The 17,308-nt window shown below is 37.8% G+C and overlaps 1 protein-coding gene across 1 annotated transcript; it reads right to left on the bottom strand.

Moving 5' to 3' along the window:
* Nucleotides 1–3,862: 3,862 nt before the first annotated feature.
* Nucleotides 3,863–12,863, bottom strand: praf2 (PRA1 domain family, member 2). The gene is made up of 3 exons (XM_059347760.1): nt 12,483–12,863; nt 10,224–10,441; nt 3,863–8,358 (listed from the first exon to the last, which is right to left on the bottom strand). Exons 1-3 carry the CDS (start codon nt 12,659–12,661, stop codon nt 8,219–8,221), a joined length of 537 nt encoding a protein of 178 aa, XP_059203743.1. The 5' UTR covers nt 12,662–12,863; the 3' UTR covers nt 3,863–8,218.
* Between the last annotated feature and the right edge of the window lie 4,445 nt (nt 12,864–17,308).

Below are 17,308 nucleotides of genomic sequence, written 5' to 3'. Positions count from 1 at the left end.
TGTATAAGGAGATAAGACACAAACACACACACACACACACACACACACACACAGGGCAGGGCCGGCCGGTGTCACCATACACACTTTCTCTCCTCTCTCTCTCTCTCTCTCTCTCTCTCTCTCTCTCTCTCTCTCTCTCTCTCTCAGTAACTTCGACCTACTTCTAGAAAGAGTGTGGTAACCACCTGCCTGCCCCGCACCGCCTGAGTTACTCACTGCAGCCACATGATGTAATTGCCCATGTTTGTCTGGAAAAACCCTCTCCCATTCTCCTCCTCCCTTCATGCCAAGCTAACCTGTTTACAGAAGCTGCAGTGGAACAGCTGACTGTAACTTCCAACCTCCCAGTGGTGTATCCTGTCCTCTTTGTTTCCTTTAGTCTGCTTACATTGTGTATTTTATTCGTGTTAGTGTTGTTGTGTTTAAATGAACCGTCAGATGGAATAAAGGACAATTTTCCATCTTGGTGGACAATAAAGTTTGATTATATTCCATTCTGTTCACCATGTAGACTACAATTATTCTGTATAATACTGCAAAATATGCTGATGTTGCATGTGGGCAGTAGTGATGGATGAAATATTTATATTGCTCAGTAGTACTTATGCATTAGTAGAAAAAATGTACTTCAAGTGTCAACATAAAACTGCCCTTAATGCACAAAAGTGTTTTGTGTTACTTTAAGTTAATTTCATTTTATCATCTCCTCCTGTATTTTAAATGTAACACTTAAATTTGTAACATAACTAGTAATTAAAGCTGTCAGATAAGTGTATTGGAGTCAAAGTAAATATTTACATCTGCATTGTAAATGGCTTGATAGCATGACATAAAATTAAAATACTCAAGTACAAGTATCACAAATTGGACAATATACAATAAAATATACCTGTCATACAGACCATGCCTACCATTAATAAAGGGTTACTCTAAACACTTCTGTGTTGTCTATGGTGATCATGTTCCCTGTGTGTGAATATGAAGATCTATCTGAACACCAACAGGTTACACAATGTTTTCATCATCCCTCTGACAACGACCTGGCAGCTCAACACTTTTATGATAACGCATTTCTATAACACATATAATTTTTTTTTTAAAACACTACCATGCACTACTGACAGTTACTGAAGACTCGGAGGAAAACAGAATTAGGCTATTACATGAACATTACGGGAATATTATAACTCTAGTCTTAATTTTCAGATCGCTACTGAGCCACAAAACAGCTCCTCTGTTAACGGATATGTTCACGGATAAGTCAGTAACAAGGCAATATTAGTAATTAATTCAGATTACAACAAAGAATACAATACGAATGTCAGCGTGTCTTTCTTACCAGTTCAGTTTCAGCAGTGTCACCGTCCCGGTTTCACTCTCTGTTTTGAGCTCACCCTGAGGGTGGGACAAGCTGAAAGAGACACCCAGCCATGACGTAGACAACTCCTCCCTCCCTGTCTGTGTGTGTGTGTGTGTGTGTGTGTGTGTGTGTGTTTGAGTATGTTCTTGTACTTCATACATAGTGAGGACCAAAACAAGATTGGTTAGTTCAGTTCACTCGTTTATTTAACGAGGACATCACGATAGTATTTGAAACATACATTCATGCACGAAGACTAGATGCACGGTGTTAAGTATGAAAGAAAGAAAGACAGAAAACTGAGAATATATATTGACACCTGAGAATATATATTGAATCCCATTTAAAACCTTCAATATATACTCTCAGACTTTTATTAAATATTTTTAGACTTTCAATATATATTCTCGGGTTTCTATATTCTCAGACTTTTATACTCTCAGGCTTTTAATATATATTCTCAGGTTTCAATATATATTATCAGACTTTTAATATATATTCTCAAGTTTCAGTATAATATATCCTCAGGAAAATAACCCATATTCTCAAAATGTCATTCCATAGTCTATATATAATCATTTCATAATTCTGTGTTAACAATATAAAATGGTATTTCATTGTTTAATAAATACAAAAATACATTTTCTAAAAATATACAGGAAAAAGACACAGTTCTGTTAGTCATGCTGACAACAGTAACAATTACTGTGAGGGGCCACTCACTGAGGTCTGTGGTGTCATTAGCTCTGAGTGTGGGCAGGTGTTGCAGGCTAATTGTCTGATTGATATCAGGTTTGTGAAGCCTATATCTAGATCTTGTTTAGCCAGTGATGACTCACTGTCTCATCGTGAGACGTGCTGATGAGATTGGTTTTTGTGCGCTCTGTCTTTTCTTTTTACTTCTCTGAGTTCTTTCAAGGCAATTTTGTTGTGGCTCTGTGCAGGTCATTGGGACCTCATTTTTGGCTGAATTGTGAGTACTACTTCAGTTAGTACTTCAGTTTCTCTCTGGTCATTTGGAACTGCCTTGTTTTCTTCTCTCCTCAATGGGTATAAATGTTATTTTTCGTGATATTCTGTTTCTCATTATTTGTCAGTGGTTTGGTTTTTGCTCTCACAGTTGTGAGCATTACTAGTGTGTTTTATGTTGGTGTTTTCCAACATGACTTGCTTGTGGTTGTTCTGCTGGGCAACTTTAAGAAACTCATTAGGATAATGTTTACAGAGGTAATAAATCAGAAGCAGGCTCATATTCCTATTGTTTCACATTCAGACTTCTTTTAGCAACCAATGGAGTCGCCCCCTGCTGGCCATTAGAAATAATGCAGTTTTAAGGCGCTTCTGGCTTAACTGTTCAGGCCCAGATGTTGCTGCTTACCTGGCCCCTTCTCTTATCTGGAAGTTTCTTGATATCCTCCTAGTTTTTACATTTTATGTATAACTCTAGCCCCTTTCATAGTGCTGTCCCGCAAATGTTCCACTATATTGCCGGAAAGATCTGTGCCAGCTTTTCACCTTAGGGCATTCATAGTGATCCCGCGAAGGCGTAATATTCGTACCCTTTCATAGTGCAGTCTGGTGGGAAGATAGTGGAAGGAGATGATAGTCAGGGCAGCAGCAGAGCTGCGCAGTTGCACGATGCTTATAGGCTACACAGTTAGCTCTGTAGCAGTACAGCGTGTATGTGCTGCAGCAGGATGTATTCAGTTAGTGAGCTTTTGTATACAACAGGCACCGGACACTCTGTGCACAGTTAGCAATGGCGGTTTGTTTACAATCAGTTTAGCTTTAGCTAAGGCTAGCCATCAGGTAGCTTTCACTTCACCACCTTCGTTGCTTTGATTTTCTTTATATGGTAAGAATTTGGTGTAAACTCAATCTTGAGTGAGAAGACATTTCTTCATGTAAGCTTTAGCTATAGCTGCTCTACAAATATATAAACACTGCTGTAAATTATCTTTAGCAAGGTTCTTTGTGGCGTATTTGTATTATATAGTTTTTCATGTTTGTATATTTTCAAGGTGTTTTACAAAGTTGTAATGCTTTCATTTTGAAAAGGTGCAGTTCAGTGTGAAACAGGTGCTTTTATTTTGAAAGGTAGTGGTAGGAAATAAAAAGTGGAACGGTAAAACGAAAAACCAACAATAAATAATAACGAGTGCTACATAATTCATATGAAGTTGATATAAAGTAGCAAAAAGGCTTCTATAGTGGCTGGCTGACAGGGGAACGAGGTTTTGTAAAGGTTTATTTATATTATATATATATTTATATACTTCTGTCATATATATTATGTGGCATTTTTAACTATTGTTAAAGTGTTTCGCATTAGCACTTTTAGCAAATAAAGTTTGCTATTGTTTTCCCATCTCGTAGCTCTTACGGTGAATTCATAAATTGGCCAAATGTCTCATTTTTATTGTCATGGAGCTACGGTTATGAGTACATTTTTTGAACCATCAGTTAAAGAGTCAACCATCATTCAGCCAGGTATGCTACAACTGCAGTACAGCATTCTTGTTTTATTTAGAAAATGCTTTAAATAAATGTCATTACAAGCTTTTGGCAAAACATTCAAAGACATGTTGATGAGTAAAAATTCAAACATTTAGCTGAATGTAAGGCAACACGGAATATTCAAAATCAACTGTAAAATGAGTTACATGTCCACTGTCATAAAGAAATATTCTCCTTTTAGTAACTAAGCAAATCATTGAATATGAATTACAAAGGAGACCAAAAAGCATATCTGTCTGTACAGATTGAAGTGTTTTTCCTGACTTGTGTTTAGTGAAGCTACTACACTAATAGCAGCTACAGAGTCATGTAACAGAAGGGCCACTAAACATAGTTATATTTGGCAAATATGAAAAGTACAATGGCACGTATATACAATAAGAAAAAAGACATCCTAACAGTGCTATTTGTTTCTTCGGGGGCACTGATGCTAACAAAGTTTTCAATTCTCAAAAGTATGATTAAGACTCACAAATGCAAACATGAAAACAAATGCTGGGATTCTCTGCATCTTAATAAATCAGTTGGACAGAAAGACATGGTGTAGTGGAAGAAACCTTCTTGCAGCCAGCTTCACAAACTTAGGTTACACAACAGTCATGAAGAATCTGTCTTTGAAACCATCAAAGGAATGAAAATAATCTAATAAAATAAGGAGTACACAGTGCAGATGTAGGGTACCACATACACATGTTTACAACACATTTCCCATGTCTTTATATCAGGTTTAAATAAAGCAAAGTCCCCACAGCAGGCAGGCAGAATACCATTTCAATGAGTCAAAGACAAAATTATTTGCTATAAAACAGCTGAAAAACACAACACCTGTTTTATTGTTCCTCAAAGAACTGCTGTCCATCAGGTCTACACAGCAGGAAAGCACCATGTGCTGTTTATTATCTGACGTAAACACTAGTGTAGTCTAATGTGTTCAAGTTTATGGAATGTAGGTGAAGGTTTAAATCCCATATTGATACTGGTTTGGTTGGTGGTGATTGTGGACTTTTCAGACAATTTTTTGTTATTGATAAATAATAATAAACACTAGTCTAAGGTCGCTTTCACAACCCAAGTCCATTTGGTTAGTCCGAATCAGAGTGAAATTGATACATTTGGTTTGTTTTGTTTTTAGTCTGGTTTGCTTTCACAGTGCAGAAATGTAAATGGACAAAATTAAAAAAAGATTTGAAGATGGGCCTGTATGAAGGTGGAGGGCTGGAAATATACTCGCACTATTATATCTTATTGGTTGAAAAGTTGGGGGTGAAAAATTTAAACAAAGCAACTTGGAACCGAGCACAAACTGAGTATGTTTAGTTATACTGGTCGTAATCTGCTCTGGTGTTCCAACCAATCTAATGTGGAGAGAAACACTCCAACATGCTGCGATCAGACAGCTGTACAATCGGAGAAGGTGAGCCTTGATGCACTCCAACCACTAATCAAAATCTGCTGTTTTGAGAAAAATGTTGATATTTCTGCAATGACAAATTAGCTTTAGCTCAGTGGTAGCCTACAGAGTGAAACTGAAGTACCCAAATTTCATCTTTATAATATTATCTGTGTACATCTCACCGCACAGGTAGCCCACAATCCACTGCATTTTGGTTCACTTCATTAATTTCCTTTAATTGGGTCGGATTCTGGTCGGATTACGTTCACAGTGTAATCAAACTGCAATAGGGACCGTTTGGAAACGGATCAAGATCCTCTCTGCAAGTGGTCTTGGACCAGTTGTTTTGGTCCACACCAGAGTACGATTGGAACATTCACAAGCAACCAAATGGACCATAACAAGGCTTTAATTGCACCAGAGTTTGATTAGAACTGATTAAACTTTGAGTTGTGAAAGCACCCTAAGAGTCTTTAGCCATGGAGCGAGCTGTGAGCTAAATGTTAATGTCTGAATGCCAACATCATTAGTTCATGTTCAGCAATCTTTGTTTGGCATATTAGTATATGCATTTATATAACATTACCTGATGATTGCGCTAGAAATGTTCTGCCAATTCATTTAGCATATGTTGAAATATTTGAAAACTTTGACCAAATGGTGCCGCCACAGGACAAATCAGAGGATCAGTAATGTCAGTGAGCTTCTTCCTCTGGGTATCAGAAACTTTGTAGCTAACCAAATTCCATCTGGTATTTGTGAGTATATTTTCATCTTGGACCAAAGTGGTGGACTGACATTGCTAGCAAGGCTAAAAACAGAGAAAATTGCAAACTACAGTTACCACAAGTGTTGGCACAGCAACCAACACACTTTATTGGTTAGTGGTTATTCATGGTAGCAAGGATTTAAGTTGGTAAATCCAAAGTTCTTCATTTTTTCCAGTAGAGCTTCTCACAATAGGCAGCACTACAAGTCCAGCAGTGAGGACAGTGAGGCCGCTCTGTGGATGAAGCCTTTTATTCTGGATAAATACACATTTACTGAAATTATTCATTAAAAGCGGGTGGATTTGTTTCCTTCACATATGAGCTCCTGTCAGCTTTGTTATTCTCACCAGAGAGTCTTAGACTGAAAGAGCTAATTCATTTTGTTCTTCATATAAAACCTCCCATTTTCTTCTAACTTTTCTTCTAAAATGTAAGGACTCAAAGCAGCACAAAATAATGTCAACCTTAAAGGTAAAAAGGAATTCATTTGAAGGCAGTTAATGCAGATCAAGTAACTTAAATACCATAAAAGTGTCATGATTTTGGTCCACCACCTCCATCGCCTCTGCTAAATATTCATTCATTCATTATCCTCAAACATTATCTGCACTCGGTTGTGGGGGGCTGGAGCCGATCCCAGCTGATATTAGGTGAGAGGCGGGGTACACCCTAGACTGGTCTCCAGACTATCACAGGTCTGACACATAGAGACAGACAATAACACTCTCATTCACTCCTACGGGCAATTGAAAGTCACCAATTAAACCTAAGTGCATGTTTTGGACTGTGGGAGGAAGCCAGAGGACCCGGTGAGAACCCACGCTGAAATGGGGAGAACATGCAAACTAAACACAGAAGAGCTTACATTTACAACTATATTATTATTGAAACCAAACTTCCACTGGGTTCGACTCAATTGTTTCCAATTTGTTGGTTGATTTTAGTGACAAAATCCTGAAATGGCAGACAGAAGTGATCCCACACATTGGAGGCAAGTAGTTCACATACAGGTGCAGTGGTCTGTAGCCATAATAATAATAATATAATGGAACTGTTTCATACTTCATATTAACAGTATGGACATACTTACTGTCACACTGTGGAATTATATTCTGTCTTTCTATGACGAGAGAATAAAAAGGCTAATTAGTAGTACTACAACTACAACATCCATGGCACAGTATCACGACTTTGGTTTTTCTGTTGTGCATATGAAGTGTGCGGACACCCTGGAGGGGCTCACATAGCAGGGAGGAAGTATTGCTGAGGAAATCAGGCCACGGTTTTTGTTTTGTTTTTTAGAAAAGAGCTGTAATGTTACAATAAATAAGGTTGTAAATTTGATGAAAAATAAATAATTATAGTATACTGAGAAAAAAGTCATACTACTCACAAGAAACTGTTTTTAGTGTAGAGGAAAAAGTGGTCATTTATAAATACTGAGTTGTATTTTTTCCTGAATTTTTATTGTAATTTCTTGATTGTTTGTTTTTTTAAGTATATATTGCTCTTGATTACCATCAATGTATGCATATATTGTCTTGCAAAATTGGTTCACTAACTATTTTCAGTTTTATCATCTGTACGGTCTTTTGTGTTGTGTCTGTTTTTGTTGAGAAAAGCAATAAACAAAGTTGGAAAAAGAAAAAAGAAAAAAAATCTACAAAAAAAAATTCTACGAGAAATATTTTTAAAATAAAACAAACTTGACAAGAAAATTAGGAGATTTTAACTAGTTAGAAGATCAGTCAGCATTATCGTGTCACGTCATGGGAGACATGAAGGGCCTTAAGTTAGAATTGTTTTCACCAATAAGCATATAATCAAAGTACTGGTGCCTATATGGCTACGACACTGCACACACCACTTAACACAGAAATGTATCATGTCGAAAGAACAAACAAACAACAAACAAGACAATGTGCGCTTAAAGTGCAAAGGCGGATGATTTGATTATTTGCTTGTTATTATGCTTTCTATGCTTTCCTACTGGACCACAGAATACTTCCTACTTAACACTTTTTAACAAACCAAAGCACCCCTTTTGTTCCTTACTCTTTTTACTTCATTTTTCTTTCTAGTCTTCCTTGTTCCCTGCAGTAGTTCTCTCCTCCTATATTGTTTCTCTCATGGCACCCAAAGTATCCCCCACCTCTGCACATTTCCTCCTCCTTCTGTCTAGGATCCAGCCTCCTGTTCCTGTCCCAGCGCCTCTAACAGCAGTCCCATGGGCGTCCTCTTCAGGCCGATGCTCTCCAGTTTGTTCTCCAGCTTGTTCTTCAGGCTACGCAGCCTCACTGACGCATGGAGCAGTACCACTGTGAAGGAATCAGATCATGAAGATTATGTGAGCTGACGGGTTACTAAGGATGGGCGTTTGGAAGAAACCTGCCAACTCAAACATCTAACGTTAACGATCAATTAATCGATTAATCGATATGGTTTTATACATACTCCAGTATGTATAAAAACAATACATACTCCAGTATGTATAAAAACATGCATACATGGGCAAAATAAAAGATATATATATACAGTACTGTGCAAAAGCCTGTTTTAATAACAGACTTTTATTTTGAAAGGACAAAAAGAGACTTCCTGTCGATCATAAAAAATAACTTGTGAGATTAAACTGTAAAGATAAAGTCAAGGAGTTCAATGTTTTACATTTTAGCCCCCGAAGAGCCATGAGGTCAGTTTTCACAGTAATCTTGCATATATAAGTGTGTTTTGTGTGAAATAAGTTTTGGATCAAATTAAACCTAGTAATTCATGCTAGCAAGGTTTGATACAGTAAGCTAGTTTTGCTGAAATTTATACTCTTGTATTTCTGTGTGTTTTATAATTGTTATTGCAACTTTCAGTTTGCAAACTGTTGCTTTATCAAACTTAAATCTCAGCTCATTGGCTTACTGACGTACGGCCGCAGAACTGAACGATTGGCCGTGTTTCAGTTCAGTAAGTATTGATACGCAGACATAGATAAGATTAAAATAAAAAAACACACAGATCATTTAAAAATTCCATGTGATCGACCAAATTCTTAACGATCATTAATCAATCATCCATTAATTATTCCCATCCTAAAGGGTTACACTACCTAAAATTACCATCTGAGCCTTTATTTACCTCAACTGCTGTAATAACTAGGCTTTAATCTGAAACCAGTTTATATTAGAGACAGGCCTTTTGCTAAAGACTATTTTATTTCATAATTTGTTTTGGTAAGAGAGGCCTTGTTTTGTAACCTGACCCAGCTTTAATGTACTGTCAATTCAAATGTTTGCTTGGTTTGTATTTTCAGAGCAGTAGCACCATCAGTACAACAGTCATGTGACAGTCAGCACTTGGCTGCTCTGTTTGCTTCTCTAACAGCAGAAATACTGTTTTCATACTTTCACTTTGTTGTTTCATTAATGGCAGCTTAACAGTGTTAAAAAAAACTGCCAAGTAAAAGTTGGTGAGGGGATATACACTCACCAGCCACTTAATTAGCCAGCAAGGTGTATCTAATAAAGTGGCAGTGTGGCATTATGCTGCTGTACTCCATCTGCTTCAAGGTTGGATATTTTCAGAGATGCTCTTCTGTGGACCTTGGTTGTAACGAGTAGTTATTTGAGTTACTGTTGTCTTTCTGTCATTCTCCTCTGACCTCTGGCATCAACAAGGCATCAAGGCTCACTGGATATTTTCTCTTTTTTGGACTGTTCTCTGTAAACCCTAGAGATGATTGGGTGTGAAAATCCCAGTAGATCAGCAGTTTGTGAAATCCTCAGACCAACAACCATGACGCTTTCAAAGTCCCTTAAATCACCTTTCTTCCCCATTCTGATGTTCGCTTTAAACTTCAGCAGCTTGTCTTTACCATGTCTACATGTCTAAATGCATTGAGTTGCTGCCATGTGATCGGCTGATTAGATATTTGCATTAAGGAGCAGTTGAACAGGTGTACATAATAAAGTGGCCTGAAATTAGCAACACATTTTTTTTACTTGAACCAATAGTTAATCAGGTAAGACCCTTTGAGATCAAAAATCTCTTTAACTAGGGAGACCTGGCCATGAAATGGGAGTGTACTTAGATCTCTATGTGCTATACCATCTTTGTCCTTAGTGTGTGTGTGTGTGTGTGTGTGTGTGTGTGTGTGTGTGTGTGTGTGTGTGTGTGTGTCATCCTTTCTTACTCAGTATAGGGAAGGCTATCCCAAACAGAAACACAGCCACGCCCCCCAGCACCGATATGAAGAGGTAACTGGCCAAAAGAATGCCAAACACAGAGACTGATGGGTGGTTTCTCCGGAAACGACGGATGGGAGCTTGGTTCTCAGCGACCCAGACAAAGCCCAGAAATAACAGGGTGACCACCAGTGCCCCGACAAGCAACTGGAAGGGCTGGAAATACCTGAGAGGAAAGACGCATAAGAGACATAAGAGACATAGGAGACAGCGACAAGACTTAGACAGCAGAGAGAAAAGGCTGCTGCTCATTTTCTACACTTTTTCTTCTTAGTAACAAATCCCATGTTCAGACCCAAAACCAGCAATATATGCATCAATATGCACAATGAGTGTTTCCATTTTATCCTTCTTTGTACTTCTACACCACTACTTCTCAGAAGGAAATATTACAGTTAATTTTTAATTTAAAAATGATTTATGATTTACTTTGCAGACAAAAATAATATAAATAATAGTATCACAGACAGACAGACAGACAGACAGATAGAGATGGTGGGGAAAAGGGCATCCAATAAAATACAACCACCATAAAGAGTGTCAATCATCTGTATTTTGCTGCTCTGACCATTTTATATCTGTACTACATACTTAATAGGGGAGTGATGAGATCTCTCGAGATTAAACTCGACAATATTTCTCGTCGCGTTGAAAATCAGTATCGCAAGATTTGTGAGTTATCCAAACTTCTATCTGTGACCTGTGGGGGCAGTAAAATGAAAAGAAGAAGAGGAGGAGAAGGAGGGGAAGCAGCAAGCAGCCAGGATGACGTCGCAGGAGCCAGCGGCTCCTTAAGAAGAGTAAGAACCAATCGAAGAGGCACAGTCCTCCTGCAGCAGTCTCTCCCAGCTGCAGAGCCGGAGTCTGCAAATTGCTAACAGGCTAACAGTTAGCTCTGTAGCAGTACAGTGTGTATGTGCTGCTGCTAAAGAAGGTGTTCACTTAGCGATCTCTGTTTGTTTACAACAAGCACCGGACACTCTGTGCACAGTTAGTGATGCCGGTTAATTCAAGGTCACTATGTTTATGATGATTAGCCATGCTGCTTTGTTTTGATCAGCTGCTGATGTTGTGCAGATAGCGACGACGGCCACAGTTGCGTCTCCTGTGTTTAATCCGTCTGTATGTGATCACGGATCATGTCGAAACTGTCGCTAAGCGATTACATGACGATAGAAAATCATACGTCACCTCCGGAGTCTCATTAATCCCTTTGGGGAATTTTATTTTTTTATTTCTCTTATTTTAACTTTTATAAATTTCAGTTTTAGTTTCAATTTGTGGAAGAAGAAGTTTAATAAAAGCTCATGCTTACATCATGCATGTCAAGACGTCTAATAAAACATTTCAAAATGCATGTGCAACTCGGTTAAATAAAAGTCTGTTGGTCCAGTCATATATTGTGTCATTGTAGTTTTCTTAAAGTCTTGTCTAGTTCTCGTGAACCCAATATCGTGTCCCGTCTCGTGAGCTGAGAGTATCGACACACCCCTATCCAAAAGTATCAGAAACTAAAAAATCCCAATAAAATTTGTTTATATTTCATTAATAACTCCATTACTAGGGTTATGAGATTACATTAATTTTTTAAAATTGTATTTTACACTTTTAAGTTTTTTCTTTTTATAAAAAAATACTTTTTAACTATTCTTTTTAGATTTTTAAACTTTAAAATGGGTCAGTTTGACCCGCTACATAACAGGAGGGTTAACAGATATCTTTAATTACACATTAAAAAAAGTTCCAGTGATTGTATGTCTTACTTGACTGCATTTTTAAATGTATCTTACTTTTCATTTTACACTATTTATTTCAATTGTATTATTCTCCTCTATTTGTACTATCTTAATCTGTAGCACTTCTCCCACCTCTGACACTGAGCAGTTAACTCCTAAGTGTCAGGGGTCAACCATCATTAGCAGAAACATTGAAAAATGCTTTCGTTACATTTTGTAAATATTTGTGGGCACAGAGGAAACATCTTTCACTCCAGATATATTCAGAAAACGTTACACTGCTACTACTGTGTAATAATGTTGGAGGAGACGGTTAATTCTCACTGCTGTTGGAAATTAAAACAAAAATCAGTCACGTTCCCAATGTTTAGGCTAATACACACTTCCAGTATGTTCGTTAGAGAGAGAGAGAGAGAGAGAGAGAGAGAGAGAGAGAGAGGATGATGACCACGTCAGAATAATGACACTCACCCCACTATGAGCAGGAAGCTCAGCGCAGACAGGAAATAGTTGCTCTGGTAATACAGCAGGTTGTTGATGATGCGGTTGTTCCAGCGGTCCAGGTCGCGCACATCGGGCACGGAAAACCGGGCCGAGCTCAGGAGAAAATCATCCAGGCTCCGGAGGGGTGGCGGCTGCACATCCGCCATCTTTCCTAATCGACTGGAGACTCAATTTCCCAGTATACATCGCGGGCGCAAGGGGGTGTGTGTCTCTCGCTCATTTAAAGCTCGCTAGTTTCTGTCTAGGCGCGTGCCCGAGCATCGAGATTGCGCTTTCGGTCCCACAGTAATATCACTGAAATGTTTGTAGCACTACACATGGGTGTAGTACATTCAAACTAGAAAATTTCCTCTGGGGAAATTCTGAAAGGGTGTGTGTGTGTAGGTGTAATTAAAATCACATAAAGTTACCTGTGTGTGTGTGTGTGTGTGTTAAAAAAAATCACATAAAGTTACACGTGTGTGTGTGTGTGTAGCGAAAATCGCATAAAGTTACCTGTGTGTGTGTGTGTGTGTGTGTGTGTAATTAAAATCACATAAAGTTACCTATGTGTGCGTGTATGAAGCATGTGTATGCATGTGGGAGGGGTGTGCGCACTTTAGTGCATGTGTGTGTGTGTGTGTATCTGTAACTGTAATCACATCAAAGATCAAAGGCAATCAGATCAAAGCAATCAACAGAATTAACTGCAGCTGTTAATGTTCCGAAAGAGTGACAGCAGAGGTGGACAGACTCGAATTTCTGGCCTCGAACAGAAAGCATTTTTGGCAAAACCATAATACCTATCATTGATCCGACTTCACTTTGAGCGTCCCGAGTTCTTCCTGAACGTCTACGTATGATTTTTTTAAAGAAAAATTAAAAAATAGCTTTGTTAGAGCGATCTAAACTGTTCCATCTTCCTTTTTTCCGAAATCTTCCTGCGTTTTTAATATGGGACCCAATGAGGCTGTTGGTGGTGTTGGTGGCGCATCTTTGCGTCGTACGCCCAAACTATAACAGCTTTACCAGAGGATTGTGAGTGAGAAGACAAATTTTCCTACATTTCTATGTATAAATTATTTCTGTAGAGTGGAATTTGCGGCCTGGAGTGCAGTTTTCAAATGTATTTTTTGACAATTTTTTCTCTCCCTCTACACTCAGATGTCACACAGTCTGACACGAACATTCCATGCAATACACAACCGTTATAATCTCAGAATTTCTCCAAAAATGATCATGGTCATTGAACAAGGATTGATAAAAACTATATGACCTATCGAAACGTGGATTAATACACCAATACACAAGACTTGTATCTACTGTTTAAAGTTTAAATGGAGTCTCTAGTTGAAATTATGCCGGAGAAGTAGACGTTTGAAAGTCTCCAATTATTGTTCGCTTTCGCTCATTTTTTTCGGCCTTCCCATTCACTTCAATGCAAAATTTTGCGCAGTTTTTTTTCGAAAAAATTGTATTCCATAGAGAAAAGTAATAGCGAACCGTTCCCAATCAAACCGCACGCTTTGATACATAATTTGTCGAGAGCGGGATATGATTGATATTTAATTTGACAAGTAGGGGTACAAAATTGTATCCGGAAGAGGAAGAAGAAAAAATACACAGTATAACAATAGCCCCGAGCACTATTGTTGGCGCTCGGTGCAATTGCCCCATGGCCCTAATGATTTGAAGTCAATCTAAGGTTAATTCGCAAGGCTGAAGAAGGGAATTATTTGACATGTTGACATTTTACTCTGACGTCGTAAAAACAAGATACTAATTACGACTTAGGCCCACTTTATATTTTTTTTATGTATCGAAGCCCATTTCCGCCAGTTATTTAAAAAGAAAATGAAAATTTATCTTTGTTAAAAATAGTTTTTGCCCATATTAAGTTGAAATTATAAGGTACAAAGTCGGGACTTTTTATCTCATGCTTTCGACTTTTTCTCTCATGCTTTCGACTTTTTTATCTTTTAATTAGGACTTTTATATCATAATTAGGACTTTTTATCTAATGCTTTTGACTTTTTATCTCATAATTTCGACTTCTTTGTCTCATAGTTATGACTTTTAATATGGGTAAAAGATAATTTTTGTCTTTAATTAACGGCAGCAGAAACGACCATGGTTGCAATATTTCTCAAAATCCTGTTTACTTGTGGTTACGAGTCTATATAATTAGCCTATCTTGTAATTATGGGAACATGACTGTTATCAAGCAAAAACATTTATTTTTATCACATGAAAAGATAAATACACTTTTATACACAGTTTTTTTTCTGAACTGATTTTTTTGCAGTGTCCAGTTTCCTTGTCACCGGTGTTGTTTTGTGGTACATTACGATAAGAGAGTGTTAGCGACATTAGGGTGAACCTGATGGGCAATTAATTCAATAAGTCACATAGACGGCATTTTTTGAAGGCTTTAGTTTTGAAATTCCACATGAGAATAACTTCTTTCTCAGTGACACTTTCAGCTGATGGGCTATCATATTGAAATAAGATAGGTCCTAGAAAATGTATTTTGAATAATTAATCACACAATTGACAATCAATTTTTCTCTGAAATAAATTTGAAAATAGATGTTTTTTTGTTTTTTAATTAACATGAATTTAATTAATTATTTATTTATTTTTTATTTATTTTTTTTTATTTTATTTTTTTTATTATGATTAATTAATAGATTGACTGACTGACATTTTCTAAATAATTCATGTGAAATCACTTTGCCCAGAATGCTGCTTTTATTGAAGATAGCTCTTAAATACTATTGTAATTGTAATGCCAATCACAGTACAACACAAGGGACAAGTGGCAGGCTTTTTCAAAGTGGAGACTGCCAGTTTGGGGGAATGCTGTGCAGACTATAAGGAGAGATGATGTGACACTTACATGATGCATGTTTTTGTCATTTCTCCTTTCTAAAGGCAGAGCTCAAACACTCACTGTGAGCACAGCTGCTCTGCCTTGTGGCTGGGGCTGTGTAGATGGTAATCGCTTGGACACTGGCTGCAGTTGTGGTTGAACTGATGGTGCTATGGTAGTAGAGGTGTGGTGTAACCAAGCACTGCTCCCATAACTATTAAAGCATGGTTTAACCACAGGGAACCCACTGTGCTAAGACACAAAATGTGTGTCAATACATGACATGAGTTCATACTGTAGCTTCAGTATGTCAACACCCTGCACACATACAACCCCATCATGGAGTCAGTTGTGTTCACAGCCAGAATCATATTAGCCAGAGATCAGCATGAGCCTCAATCACAGTGGACAGCCAGAGCTCTGTTATCACTGTAGTCATAATCACAGCTACAGTTTGTCTCATGAGGAGTACTCAGCCTGTGAGAACACATTATAGGCTCCGAAGTGACAAGAAGGGATCAGGCTTTAGCCTTCAAGGCTCCTAATTATTATGATATTATCATTATTAGTAGTAGTAGTATTCAACAGAAAATGTGTTTTATACAGATGACATGGAGTCTGAAAGGCATGGCGTGTGCAAAGAACACCTTTAATCCGCCTTGAGGAAATAGGATCCAGTGTTTTTGGTTTGTTTATTTAAGCTGGTCTGAAACCTGTCAAACAGCCAAAAAACAACTAAAGTCAGACCACCTGAGTGGGCTATTGTCTGGTTCCACTGACGCCAGACTGGTGCGTCACTGTGTTTGTTTGTGGTGTGATATGGCAAAACACAACAAGATTAAAGAAAACACAACGGAGAGAGAACGAAATACAACAGCAAAACAAAAAAGGGAAAAAAAACGGCATTTCAGAAAACTCAACAAGATTTCAGAAAACGCAACAGTAATAGATAAAATACAACAACATTTATAGGACTTAAACTGGAAAAGATAGGTAGCCTAGGTATTGGATAATGATTCCTCGTCACTGATTGGACTCTGTCATTCAGTAAACCAGTCACAAGCTTCTTCTTCTCTTGGACTTTCACACTGGATGCCTGAATCCTAATGACTTTTTTCAAAACCCTTCAAAATTTGATAGGTGGTAACTAAGGTATATGATCTAATTAAATGTATGCACAAGCACAACCAATGTGCTGTTAACAACAGCATATTTTATTCAAGGATGTGATGTGAAGCAAGGATGCTGTTTATTCGACACTATTCAACCACAGATATCCATATATTGTTATCCTCAACCAGAGCTAATCTGGTCGGGACCAGTTTTTTTTTCAGAGTCTCAGCTTGACATCGGCTATAAAAGCAGCTTTAACTTATCAACTCCTTTGGAAACAGTGTCCCTCTATAGTCAATAGTCAGTCTGTGATCTATACAGATTCTCAGCTGAGGGAATTAGCTATAAATGTAAACTTGTTGAGTCATAAAGTTACATTATTGTCAATCTATGAAGCTGTGCAGTGACAGTAGAGCTCGCTGTAATGTATTGCATTGCAAGGTGATGCAGAAACTCTGAGTTTAATTTGTGAGGTTGGGTCTTTCACTGAACTACTGAATATGTTTTTCACTTGTTTTCTGGAAGTTTACCCATAGTCTCTCAAATAAGTCTCCTATAAATCAGGTAGGTAATCGCTTCAATCACAGTCATTCTCAATCAAAATAGGCAGTGCTGTTGAAATATGAATACATTTTTTTTTATTGCATTGCCTATTTCTCCCCTCAAATGTTTTGAGGACACATTTTAGTGACTGTTTACATGTAATTTGAGAAAGTTCATCACCCAGCCGCCTTGTTTGTCCTATTTGTCCTGAGTGTGGCCTGCATGTTTCACTTGTTACAGGTTTCCTTGCTCTGATTGTTTGGTAGGTCTATTCATAGATATTTTT

Source organism: Centropristis striata, chromosome 13 (genome assembly GCF_030273125.1).
Source record: "Centropristis striata isolate RG_2023a ecotype Rhode Island chromosome 13, C.striata_1.0, whole genome shotgun sequence".
In the NCBI taxonomy this organism is placed as follows: Eukaryota; Metazoa; Chordata; class Actinopteri; order Perciformes; family Serranidae; genus Centropristis; species Centropristis striata.
Note: the sequence above shows the minus strand (reverse complement) of the source record. Positions and strands in the feature narration are given on the sequence as shown.